The following is a 13,106-nucleotide window of genomic DNA, read 5'->3' as shown; positions in this document are numbered from 1 at the left end:
TTATAATATTTCTGTGTAACGTTGTGATTGATTTCAGTTAATTATGTATTGATATGCATGAAGAATGTATACAACATTGTGTGGCCTCACCGCATGAAAATGAATCCAGTGCACAGTGACAGGGTTCGATGAAGCAGAGGATGTGAACCTATTCGATTTGGAGACATTGTATTATTGATCAAGGACTGTACGTAAATTTGGATTGTTTTGACAGATTCATAACAAATCTGTGCCAAAATCCTTGTCGACTTGATTCAAATCACCCCCTGTAGCAGATTTGTAAGGCATCATTTGATGGTCTTTGCTAAGGTATATAAATCCATAGTTCAAGCTCGGGACAGAATTAAAGTTTGAAGTATGAATGTTTGAAACGGAAATTTTGTATTGCAAAGTCCGTATAATTTTTTCCATCTAAATAATGAACATTTTATGTACTGCATAAGGCTCAAAACCTCCTCTTCACAGTTTATAGTCCCGGGCTATGATTGAGCTGGAAGACATTGCAGAGATTGGATCTTATATCTGTAGCAGAACTGTCTCTGGTATCTTGATCGTGCAAAGACTGAAGGGTTTCCAAACTGAGTTTGATGCCATATGAATTGTCATGAAATTTGCTACAGATTTGCAGGGGTTAATATATGAATGATGTTGCTTCAAAATACCTTCTGTAGTAGTAGTAGATGAGTGGTGTCACCTTTGGGGTTACAATTTTGCACCAAAGTATTGTTGTTGAGTACGCAAGGCAAAATTCATTTTAGAAATTGTGCTTTAGGCAAAATATAGACTAATGTAGCAGAACACTGAGTATACATGCACCTGTATGAATGTGTCAATAAATGAGGATGTTGTAGCGGAGCTGCAATGATTTGATACAATGTGTTGTTGTTTCTTACACCATATCATGTAGATGAAACACACTAAGTGATTGTATGTATATTGCTGAAGGTCGTATGTATTGATAAACGTGGTGCTTATATGTGTTGATTGTATGAAATGATCAGTCATGTATACTGCTGCCATAATACTGGACTGCTAAGAAAATGTTTTGAGTATGCAGCTAGGGTCAGTGATTGAAATACCATTGATGTATGAATAATTCTGCTGCTGAGGATTGCCACTTGGATATATTGTTGATCAGAGTTGTTGCCAGAGTTTGGTAACTAACTAGCATGTGTTACTAAGGTGATGAGTGATGGCTAGAGTTGTGCCTGTAGCAGTCAACATGTCAATATGTTGAGTCTTGGATCTGGAATTGTTAATTCATTATATGTTTATGGGGTAAATATTGACTTAAATTGAAAGCTGGAAGAAGCACTACTCAGAGAAGGCTCTAGAGATGACAATGATTGTGTTTGGCAGTATTGACAGGCCTAGGGTTTCCACTAGAATTCACATCCATTAGGGTTTGATGTATATGTTGGGAACAGAGGTTGTTTGGTAGTTGGAGAATCGGGGTCTGATGATTTTAATGAGCTAGGCCTGTTGACAACAGTGACTTTGCAGGACTATTTGTGGTGTTTGACTTTGATTTGAGATAGCAGAATGACGTATATACCTGACTTGTTGCGTTGCTAGGTTTGACCATTGATGACATGCTTCGCTGCTAGGATTCAGAGGGTTTGTCAGTGATGTATGATGTTGTTATTTTGATAGAGACAGACTTGTTTGTGACAGTGGACTGAGTTGTTATGGACAGATGATATGTTCCAGGATTTGCAGTGATTTGTGAAGCCAGGGTTTGATGGTTTCAGACAGAAGCAGATGTTAGGGTGTGATATGCAGATTAAGGAGAGGCAGGATTGATTGACATGGATTGTACAACAATTTCTTATATGCAGCTTGTTTGTATTGATTCAGAGCACAGGTAGATCTAGTTTGAAAATATATGAACTGTGGTCCGTCATAGTAGGCTGAAGGTTGGAGCCTTCAGGGCAAGTGGCAGCTTGCTGAGCAGGGTGGCAGGGTGGTGCAAGGTAGGAGAGTGGAGTCTCCTTCAGGGCGAAGCTTGAGAACACTTCAGGGTGGCAAGGTGGTGTTAGGGCAGTTTGGAGCCTGTGCAAGGTGTTGTAGCATCATTCTAGTAGTAGTTGGTGAATCAGGGAGTCAGTGCTTCCTTCAAGTCGGAATCTGTAAACTCAAGCGTTGGAGTGTCCATCTAGTAGCAGCAGCTGGTAAACAGAGTGTTGGTGCATCCATTAGGTTGTAGCCTGTAAACCAGGGGGTGGGAGCCTCCCTCACTTGTAGCTGAAAATGATGGAAGTCGGAGCTCCCTATTGATGTACATTTTGTTGAAGACAAATATTAAGAAGCGTTTGATAGTTTTTGTTCCAAAGGAGTTTCCATCATAGTTTTACAACCAGGCCAATCCGACTCGAATTCGGCTTGGTAGACCGAGCCAAACTTCTGCCTAGGCCAACTCGGCCAATTAACCGATTTGGCGGCACCGAATCAACCAGTTCGGTAACAGACCAGCCAGGTCAGCCAGCCCGACTTAAACCAGTCGGCTGCGCTGCGGGGCAAAAAGGCGGCAGGACGGACTCCAAATTGGTTTTTTTTTTCCCTAACGCCTCTACCCCTCTCCCAAACCTATAAGTGTGACCCAATCCCGTCACATTTCCTCACAACTATCTCAATGCATTTGTGTGAGCATTTGTGGGGAGTTTGTGAAGAGTTGGAGTTGGTTTTTGGAGCAGCAGTGAGGAGGTTCTTTGGCAATCATTGGAGAAGAATTGAGGAGTTGGTTTTTGGAGCGGCATTGAGGAGGCTACAGGTATTTTTTTTTCACTTCCCAAATCTGCCCTTGTTTTTTTTTTGTAGATCTGGAAATTGAAAAGAGTAATTTTTCTAGAAGAAATGAAGTGTTGTTTTTTTTTCTTTTCATTTTCAATTCCAAATATCATAAAATAGCTCCTAGAGTGAAAGATGTTGCTTGGGCATATGCTGTGACGATTAACCATCAAACGTATTGCAAATTTTGTCATAGAAGAATTAAGGGAGGTGGAGGGGGCATTCACAAGCTGAAACAACACTTGGCTGGTATTAAAGGCCAAATTGTCCCATGTGCAGCACCAGCAGAGAAGATTGGAGAAATTAGGAAGGAGTTGCTAGACAAATTTGAGAATTTTGAGGAAGAAAAAGCTAGGAAAAAAGAAAGAGGTTGAAATAGGGAGGAAGAGGAGTATAAAGCACATGATGCCTATCAACCCCAGTTTTGATTATGAGGGCTCTTCATCTATCCCTTGTATTGATGTATCCAACCCCTTTCGCTATATTCCTCCCTCTTTGGAGTCTATTCAAGAAAAGGGTAAGGGTAAAATAAAAAGAAGGGTGATATCAAAAGTTATTTCTCACCCTCCTATTCTCTGATAGTGCAAATGGTCCTCAAGCTAATAGAAGACAAATCCATCCTAATTTAGATGACCATTGGAAGAAAGAATTGAGAGAAATTGCCTGTGATTACATAGCTAGATGGTGGTATGATGTTGATATCCCCTTCAATGCTTCCCATTCATTGTATTATGAACCTATGTTTGATGCTATATTTGTTGTTGGTAAGGGCTTCAAAGGCCCTACTATGCATGAATTAAGGGGATCTCTTTTGCAAAAAGAGGTTATGTCCATTGAGGAATATATGAAAGATTTCAAAAGTTCATGGGTGAAAACAGGATGTACCATCTTGTCAAATGGATGGACTAATCAAAAGAACCGTACCATTATAAATTTTCTTGTCTTTTGCCCATAGGGAACCATGTTTCTAAATTTAGTCGATGCATCTGATAAGGTGAAAGATGCACACTTGTTGTTTCATCTTTTGGATGAGTTTGTTGAAGAGGTGGGGGTGGCTAATGTTGTTCAAATCATTACAAATAATGCCTCTAACTATGTTCTTGCTGGTAAAATGTTAGAGGAAAAACACAAAACTATCTTTTGGACACTATGTGTTGCACATTGCATAGACCTCAAGCTTGAGGAAAATGGTAAAATAGATTGGATCATGAACACTATAGAGCATGCCAAAATCATAGCAAAATATATCTACAATAACTCATGGATTTTGAACCTGATGAGGAAAACACAGGGAGCAAGGATATTGTTAGGCATGCCATCACTAGATTTGCAACTCATTTGTTGATATTGCAATCTATGCTTTCCCAACATAGAAACTTGCAGAAGATGTTTTTCAGTGATGAATGGAATGGATGTCAATGGGCTCGCAAACAGGATGGCAAAGATGTAAAAAAGAAAGTTAATGAAGACACATTTTGGAAAAAGGTAGCAGTGATTGTGAAAGTTGTTGAGCAACTAGTTAAGGTGTTGCGGTTGGTGGATGGAGAAAGACTAGCTATGGGTTTCATTTATGAGGCTATGGATCAGGAAAAGGAGAAAATAAAGGCAACGTACAAGGATAGAGTGGCTAGGCATGGGCCCATTTGGGAAATCATTGATCAAAGATGGAACAATCAGCTCAATCACCCTATACATGCAGCTGGGTTTTTTCTGAATCCAAGGTATCATTATAAAGCTATGTGGGAGAAGATTTGACTGGGGGTGTGAAAAATGGATTGATTGAGTGTCTTGAGCGCATGGTCCCTGATGAGAGTGATCAGTTCGAGATACACCGACAAATCACTCGTGTCAGTAGAGCCACAAGTACCTTTGGAAAAAACCTAGCAAGGATTGCAAGGGAAGCAAATGATCCAGGTAAACAGTGTCAATTTTCAAATTCTTAATTTGTTAAATTGTTTATATTTGAAAGTTGGATATAATTCGTTGAACTAACTCATTACACAACTATGTTTTTTGCAGCACAATGGTGGGAGGCATTTGGTAGCCAGTGTCCTCAATTGCAAAAGTTTGCATTCCATATTTTGAATCAAACTTGCAGTGCTTCTGGGTGTGAGCACAATTGGTCTGTCTTTGAGAGGATTCACACGAAGAAGAGAAATTGTTTAGAACAAAAATGGTTAAATGATCTAGTCTTCGTCCTGTACAACTTTCGACTAAGACGCAACCAATTGTTGAACAAAAGGCCTAATACAGATCCCATTGTGTTGGAAGATATTGATCCATCCTCAGATTGGGTAGTGGAGACTCAACTAGAAGAGTTTGACCCTGACGAGGATATTAATGTTGATCTTGATTTGGAGTTGGATGCATTACAGATTGTTCAGTTAAATGCAGATCCACTAGTACCAGCCCCAATTCCTCTAGCTGCTGGAACTTCCTCTACTCAGTCACAATGCAGGCACATAGCTCATCTACCCAGTTGCAGTTGGAGATTTTGATGAAGAGGAGAAGCCATGGGTTTCCCTGTCTAACTCTAATTCAAAATTTGAGCCAGATGATGTTGCCTTGTCTAGCAGTAGTGACTAGTGACATTTTGTTGTAGAGTCCATTTAGAGCCTCCTCGTTTATGTGTTTTTGTTCTTATCTCTATATATTATATGAATTACACAGTGCATTGGGTGCCATTTTGATATAATAGATATATTTATGAGCATACTTTGATCATATGTTGTCTTCTCTCCATTATTCTAATGCTTTGAGTTTGGAAACATGAACGAAAATCTTTTAAAATATGTTTTTTCATAAAAATATATATAATGTATCTTTTACAAAGACCAAGTCATTGAAATCAACTAGGTCGAGTCGATACCGAGTTGGAGTCGACCCTCAGCCAGTTCTTTATCCGAATCTGAGTTTTACAACTATGGTTTCTACCTAAAATATATGTCTATTGTCTTTATTGTTGTGCATTGTTGATGGTGTTAATGGATGTTTATGTTTATTTGATGCTAATAATAATTAATGCTCTGTGAAGTTAAAAATATACTAATTGACCCGTCGCGAGCTGAGTGAGCTTCGAACTTGAGACCCGTCGCGAGCTGAGCGAGTTTCGAACTTGAGACCCATCGCTCTAATACCACTTGTTGGAATCACGATTGTCGTTAAACCAAAACCCACAGGTATTAGGCTTTGCTACAATCGCCAAAGTTAGGATCCACAAGAGGCAGTTAGTCTCGCGAAACACAAAGGGAGCGTTGAACCCAATGTCCAACACCCATAAGTGCCCCCACATCATTAAGAAACCCATGCACGTTCCAATCCCTAGTGGGCGATGAACCGCCCCACCTTAAGGGGGTAATAACTACTTATATTATACACAGCATGCTCTCATCTCCTGGATCCCCGAGCAGTGATAACAAAGAAAAATCAAGAAAAGGTAAAAGGCAAATGAAGAAGAGTGGAAAACAAAAGGTCAGGGTAACTCATGTACCACGATTGCTCCCTCCTACATCTATACACCATGGACATACTTCATCATTAGCACCATTGAACACATGGCATTTGGCTTTGAGACCCCTGTGTCCCAATCCACCTCATCATTGTCCACATGACCCTTATCACTTGAAGAATGTACCTTGGACATGTCTTTCTCTTTAGGGGCTGGGAACACCTAATAGGGTTGTTTATTAGCCACTCTTACCTAGGGAGGTAACATTAATACATGCTCAAAGCCCCAAATTTGGAAGGGAACCCTGTTATGAAGTCTCATTTGTGCCCTTGATTAACAAACTTGGCTCACTTAGATGCAGTAATGAATTATTGTACCTGATGGTGAAGAGAAGCATTGGATCTTAGCAATTGGCATGTGATTTCATCATGGGTTGGGCAACTTAACTGGGGCCCAAGTCTACCAGAGGATCATATTGACATTTGTAGGGGATGCGTTGAGAGCCATGGGACTCCATCATGTGTATTAGCATCATTCCATACCATGGGCACCCTCAGCGCCTTCACCAATTTGAAATTTGTTCATTACCCCACATTATTCGCAAGATGATACACTTGGACCAGAATGACCTAGTTGACTTAGCATGATCAGGGCGGTCGATCCAAGGCCCAAAGGAGGTTTGTCTTAGTCTCAAGACATGAGAGGGCAGGCACCATCTTCAGAGCCCTCATTTGGAGCAGTCTACAAGCTTATCTTTCATCAAGAGACCCATGAGACCAACAGTTGTGCCCCAAGACCACCTTGGAGCACCACATGATGACTTACATAGAGATTAAGGGGCCATCCCCTTGTCCATCATTCATGGAGCCCTCTCTCTCATCATGGCACCTAGAGGACTCAACGAGGCCCTCCAATAGCCCTTCTTCATCATGACGTCATCATTTCAACTCACTTGTGGATGGCTTTTTCATAATTTATGATAGCTACTTGGTTGGCTTGTTACCAAGACTTGTTATTAGCACATTATTTTATAATTTTTGGGGCTAATTAGGCTAAATCGAATTAGGAGAGACTCATATAAATAGAGATGAGTCTCATTTGTGAGAACTCATCATCATCACTTGGATCTTTCTCTTGTAAAAGACTTCGCAATTTTTCTCTTGGACGCTAGTGGAGATTCTATTGATGCATTTCGATATTTTTGGAGCTAGAATTCGATCTTCTTTGGAGCTACTCCTTGGTTTATGGTTGGATATATCTTATTGTCATCTTGTAAGTACTTCTTATTGAAAACTTCTCTTGAATAATGTCTAATGTATGGAATTGTTCTAACTAGTTAATGCTCTTGTGCCCTAATTTATTGAACATCATTATAAAAGGCTATTCGGTTGGAAATTGCATATGTTACTCAATGCATGACATTAGATGAATGTTCCTAATGGATGGAATTTTGTTTTTCTTCCATGAAAATCCATAAATCTTGAGTGGGTAAATGTTAAAAATTGGTTGCTAGGGCATCATTCTTTGGCCTCCTTAAGGAAGATTTTGGCAAATTTTGAAACATCTTAGACTCCACCGCCCAATGAACTAGGCATTGTTGAGAAATCTAGGGGGCAACAAGTGTAGGTGATTTCTCTTACTTTGATAACTGCTTGTGATGTATTTTTACTTTACTTGACTAACTTCTTTCCTTTATTATTATTAGTGTTCTCTATCATCAAACAGCTACCAAATCATAAAGAACAATGAGACAATAGGACATAAGATATAGGTGATCAGCCAGGGCCAAAACCTCTCCAATTGAGAGGAAAACCCATAAGAATCCTTCTCTTCTTATAGAACTTCAATTAACGAATTCCAAGACCGATGACCCTTGACCAAGACCCTCCAAGACCAAGTCATCCTTCCTTCTTGATGAGCTTTCCTTGCACAGCTTCCAGCAAGAAACTTTGACCTAGCAGCAATTTTTGCAACTTTGACCTAGCAGCGTTAGCAACTTCGACCTAGTAGCTTCACAACTTCGACCTTGATGCAGCTTCGTCCTAGCAGCTTCGATCTAGAGGCAGCTTCATAGCTTTGACCTTGCAGCTTCACAACTTTGATGCAGCTTCAGAATTTCGTCTAGCCCATAAAGTGTAGAAACCCTAATGAAAGAGAGAGAGAAGCCCAAAAACTTTGATCTTGATCTTCTTCTTCTTTTTCATCCTTTTTCCAGATTCTATCTTGTGGAGATCATACTTGCTTGGGTGAGTGCTCAAATGAGGTGGAATTCCTTCTTATTTATAGGCTTGTGAGGGGTACGAATTGCTATCTTGAGGTCGACTTGTCCCTTCATGTAGGCCGACTTAATCTTTGTGCCATGACGAGGTCTTGGAGGGTCTTTTGACTCTATTTTGACTTAATAATTTTTTCTTTACAATATGTAACATGCCCAAATGGGTCTTCAATACATGACAATGACTCAATTGACTTTATGACAAACCTAGAAGCACTCAATCAGTGCTTGACCTAAAAATAAATTTTCCTTGAGCATGAAACCCATGCCTCAAGGACACAAATAATAAATTTATTTTTTTCTATTTTCATTAAATACATAAAATCACGATTACATATGCCATTATGAAGACCGAACCTAGTTACATATTTCAACACTCCCTCTTAACTAGGGAGGTATTCATAATTCATACAAGGTACTTGGACATTCTCAATCTGAAGAATTTTCATAAGAAGAGTCAGATTGGTAACCCACATGGGGGAAAAGCACAACAAACTTTTCTTAGAGAAATCATTAAGTTCAATAGAGATACAACAAGTCAAACATAAATTCAAACAGAGCCCCTTGGTAACACCTAGTCATATTTCCCTTTGGACAAGTCAATCTGTTGTCCATATAATTCAGCCTAGTCTACTCAGAATTCAACCATCTGTCTGCCTCAGAATTCGTCATGTTCTCTCTACCTCAGGAATTATGCCTTCTGCCTCAAAGATTAGGTCTTCTCATGAACTCGGTCTGTCACAGAGAATAAGTCTATCCAGAAGCCCAATCTTCCATAGAAAGTTAACTTCAAATAACCAAAAGAAGAGTGATCCGAAATGTGCCTCAGACGTGATCCGAAATGTGCCTGAGATGATCTGAGTAGACCTCATAAGTGATCCGAATTTCTACCCAATGGAGAATGGCGAGTGGCCTATTTATAGTGAATGGATGAGGCCAAATAGATGTGTCCTTTGGGGCTAGCTGACATGATTTTCCTAGAGGCGAGACTTGACATTTTGAAGACATAAAATTTGATTTTTCAAAAATATATTTTTTACTCTTTTGAAGAAGAACATGTCTTAAGTTTATCATAACATATATTAGAAGGGCTAAAACATTATCTATGAAGACCGACCATAGCTATAAAATTCAACACCCTTAGTCAGGCTAAAAAGCTCATCGATTTGGAAGTTGAGAGAGAAGATCTCTATCAGTTCGTTCTTGTTGAGTATCCTTTTAAACTGTGGCTACATGTAGTGGGGTCATTCCAGAGGGATTGGCATTGGAAACATGGGAAGCCTTTTTACATATATGTGACCAAGCATCTTTATGATATGGTAAGGCACATTATTAATATTATACCTTGTTTGAACAAAAGGTGGGGAATGAAGAATCCTATCACCTATGTCTCATTGGTTGAGGAGGTATCAGTTCATCTAGAAATCACACTCTTCTTTTAAGCATAAAGTTTTGGGGTGGCTTCTACTTCAACAAAGGTTGATTGTTAAGAATGGCTTCTTAAAACAGAATGACATATGCTACTTGTGCTCTGTGTGGTACGTATGAAACAATTAAGCATATTTCACAGAGATAAGTGTTTTGGACATGGTTTCAATCTCAGTTTCACTTCTTTATTGCTCCACTCCCACTGAAAGGGCCTCTTCTAGGTGACACTTGGATGCTCCTACCATATTAAGTGTAGTTGCTTACTCTTAGTTTTTGTGGAAGTAGAGATGTAATGTTACTTTTCCAGGGGTGCCCTCTCCTTTTTGCTTAGGGGATTTAAGGAGTCTAAAGCAAGACTTCATTGTGCTTGTGAGAGTCAATATTTGTATTTTTCATCAAGGAATTTTTTTAATGTAAGAAGTGCATCAGTACAAAATTGGTCAACACAATTGGTTTTGACCAATTTTGGCCTGAACTAGCTAGTTCAGACTAGTTCAGGCCAAATCAGTCATTTCCAGTTTGAGGGGCCAAATCCACCAAGAAAACCCCCAAAACCAGTCGTGGCAACCTACTTAGCTAGTTCTAGTCTCAATCTAATAACATTGATTGATCTTAAGATGATATAGCATTAAAGCCAGGTGCAATTCTTCGGTAGTTTTGATGGCATAGATACCCCTTGCTCATGACTTCTTAGTGAAAAAGAATTTAGAGCTCAATACTTAAAACGCGTGATAGAGGTCAAGTAATTGGCCACTCTTGGCTATTGTACCTCTTCACCATTTGGATACTTCATGATCTTAATGCATTCTCTTTGTTCCTTCCAAAAAATAGAAAAAGAAAGGCTGCCATAGATAAAACTTAGTGATATAAAAATAAAAATTTGATCAGTTATACCATATCTCTCCACAAGTTCAAGGATTAAGATTTAATACCACTTAATAAAATGCAGTATGTTCCATGATATACATAAAGAAGGGCACAGAAACAAAGAAGGTGATAAGAAAGGACAAGAAAGTAAAGGAAGATTACCACATCTAAAAAGGTCTCCCCCACTATGAATATTAGACACAAAAAGATTCAATATAATGTTGTTATTTCAAGGACTTACCTAATGGCCTGTCATATGATAACACTATATATACTTGTAAGGTGACTGTCATAAACAAACCATAGCTGCATACACTATTTTTACAATATCCAACCTATGGTTACTCTAGAGTCTACAATCTAGGGCCAGAGCAACCTATTTAGCTGGTTACAGTCTCAATCTAATAATATTGATTGAACTTAAGGTGATATATGGTTAAGGCCAGGTGCAATTCTTGGGTAGTTTTGATGGCATACATACCCCTTGCTCCTGACTTGTTAGCGAAAAAAGAATTTAGAGCTCAACGCTTAAATGGCATGACGAAGATCAAGTAATTTTCCACTCTTGGCTATTGTACCTCTTCAAGATTTGGAAACTTAATGATCTTAATGAATTCCCTTTGCTCCTTCCAAAAAATAGAAAACTAAGGGATACCATAGATAAAACTTAGTTACACAAAAATAAAATTTAACCAGATATACCATATCTCTCCACAAGTTCAACGATTAAGATTTAATCCCACTTAATAAAATGCAGTATGTCCCACCATATATGTAAAGAAATATTGACAAAACAAGGGCGTGAAGGCAAAGAAGGTGATAAGAAAAGAATTGAGAGAAAAGGAAGATTACTGCATTTAAGAAGGCCTCCTCCACTATGAATATTAAACCCAAAAAAATTCTATATAATGTTATTTCAACAACTTGCCTATATGGTCTGTTATATGAGAACACTGTATATATTTGTAAGGCGGCTCTCATAAACAAACCATGGCTGCATAGACTATTTTAAGAATATCCAATTTATGGTTACACTAAAGTCTACAATTTAGGGTTTAAGCTAAAACACATTTTATCTCTATCCCTAATAATGCTCTAAGCTCTGTTATGGCCCATAAAGACCTATGATCATAGCATGTCTAGTTCTATAGTAGGTTTATTTTACACGCCTAAACAGAATTAATTATTTCTACTTGTGGGATGGTTACACCTGTTACCTATTTTGCTTAGGAATCAAAAAAGAAGTCATTGTCATATTAGCATATGTCATATAATGATTTATCTAATGTCAATTACATAATTAACTTGAAAAAACAAATAGAAGTGACAGCACCAGACTGTCAAATGATAAATCAATGGACCAAAACCAATTAAAAAGAGAAGAATTCAAGTCAAACACACCAATCCAATCCATGCCATAAACTTTATAGCCATGTGAATTCAACTGCCTTGAAAACCGGGTGTATCTCCCACTGAACAACCATCAGGAATTCAAGATTAGATAATATGAAAGAAATATAGACAACAAAATTTCATAAAGATGGTAATTTATATTGTTGATGTCAGCATAATTTACTAAGGAAGAATTGATTATAAATGATATTTACCTGTGTTCATTAAGGCCATGCAAAAGAACTACTATTGCCCTGAAAAAAGATATGTAAACAAAGTTAGCAACCCATGAATTCAAATTTAACAGGAAGAGAAAAGTGAAAAAAGGGGTAAAATATGCCCTTATATCTAAATAAAGAATAACATGACCACTAACTCACTAATAAAACACAATATAGCAAGATATGAATTTATCAACAAAATTAAAATTCTAAAGCACGTTAATAGAATAAATCTCTGTAATCATAGTTTGACAAATTCTCAATTGTAGGTTTTAATTTTTTATTGTTCTCCATATACCTGCTTGTTGATCAACGGTTCATTTTTCTTCAGAGTCTATTCTCTAGATATCTCCGTATAGATCCATGGAAGAAAAGTTCAGTTTTGAAATGATCAGATCCAACCACACTCATAACCACATCCACAGGACTTGTACTACTATTTTCCTTGGACAGACTTCAGATGACCTCATGTTTTCAATGTTCAAGCATAATGTTTCTCATTTGAGTCCAAAGATCTCAGAGCTCTTATTTACAGCTTTGGCATTTGTCCCCTGGATCTCAGGGTGATAGGGGTTAGATCCTTTGATAGGAATCTGTTATTTGCAAAATGACAAAAGTTATGCATGGATGGGGATGAATGGTGGCACAAAATCAGAAGCAAGAAGTTAAAGAAACAAGATAAAAGCTT

At 38.3% G+C, this 13,106-nt stretch overlaps 1 protein-coding gene across 1 annotated transcript in view; it reads right to left on the bottom strand.

The window, feature by feature from the left end:
• The window catches only part of LOC149252349 (uncharacterized), a 119,927-nt gene that overhangs the window by 61,635 nt on the left and 45,186 nt on the right, over window positions 1-13,106 (bottom strand). Inside the window, exons 2-3 of the mRNA XM_089459664.1 lie at window positions 12,413-12,451; window positions 12,207-12,277 (exon numbers count right to left, since the gene is read on the bottom strand). Coding sequence (XP_089315790.1) covers window positions 12,207-12,277; window positions 12,413-12,451 — 110 coding nt within the window. The remainder of the gene's footprint in view (window positions 1-12,206; window positions 12,278-12,412; window positions 12,452-13,106) is intronic.

The sequence above is a fragment of the Pinus tabuliformis genome, chromosome 7 (assembly GCF_031772625.1).
Source record: "Pinus tabuliformis cultivar Carrire ecotype Pingquan chromosome 7, CPIR1, whole genome shotgun sequence".
NCBI classification, from domain to species: Eukaryota; Viridiplantae; Streptophyta; class Pinopsida; order Pinales; family Pinaceae; genus Pinus; species Pinus tabuliformis.
The sequence above is the reverse complement of the archived record's forward strand: the minus strand, read 5'-3'. Positions and strand labels throughout refer to the sequence as shown.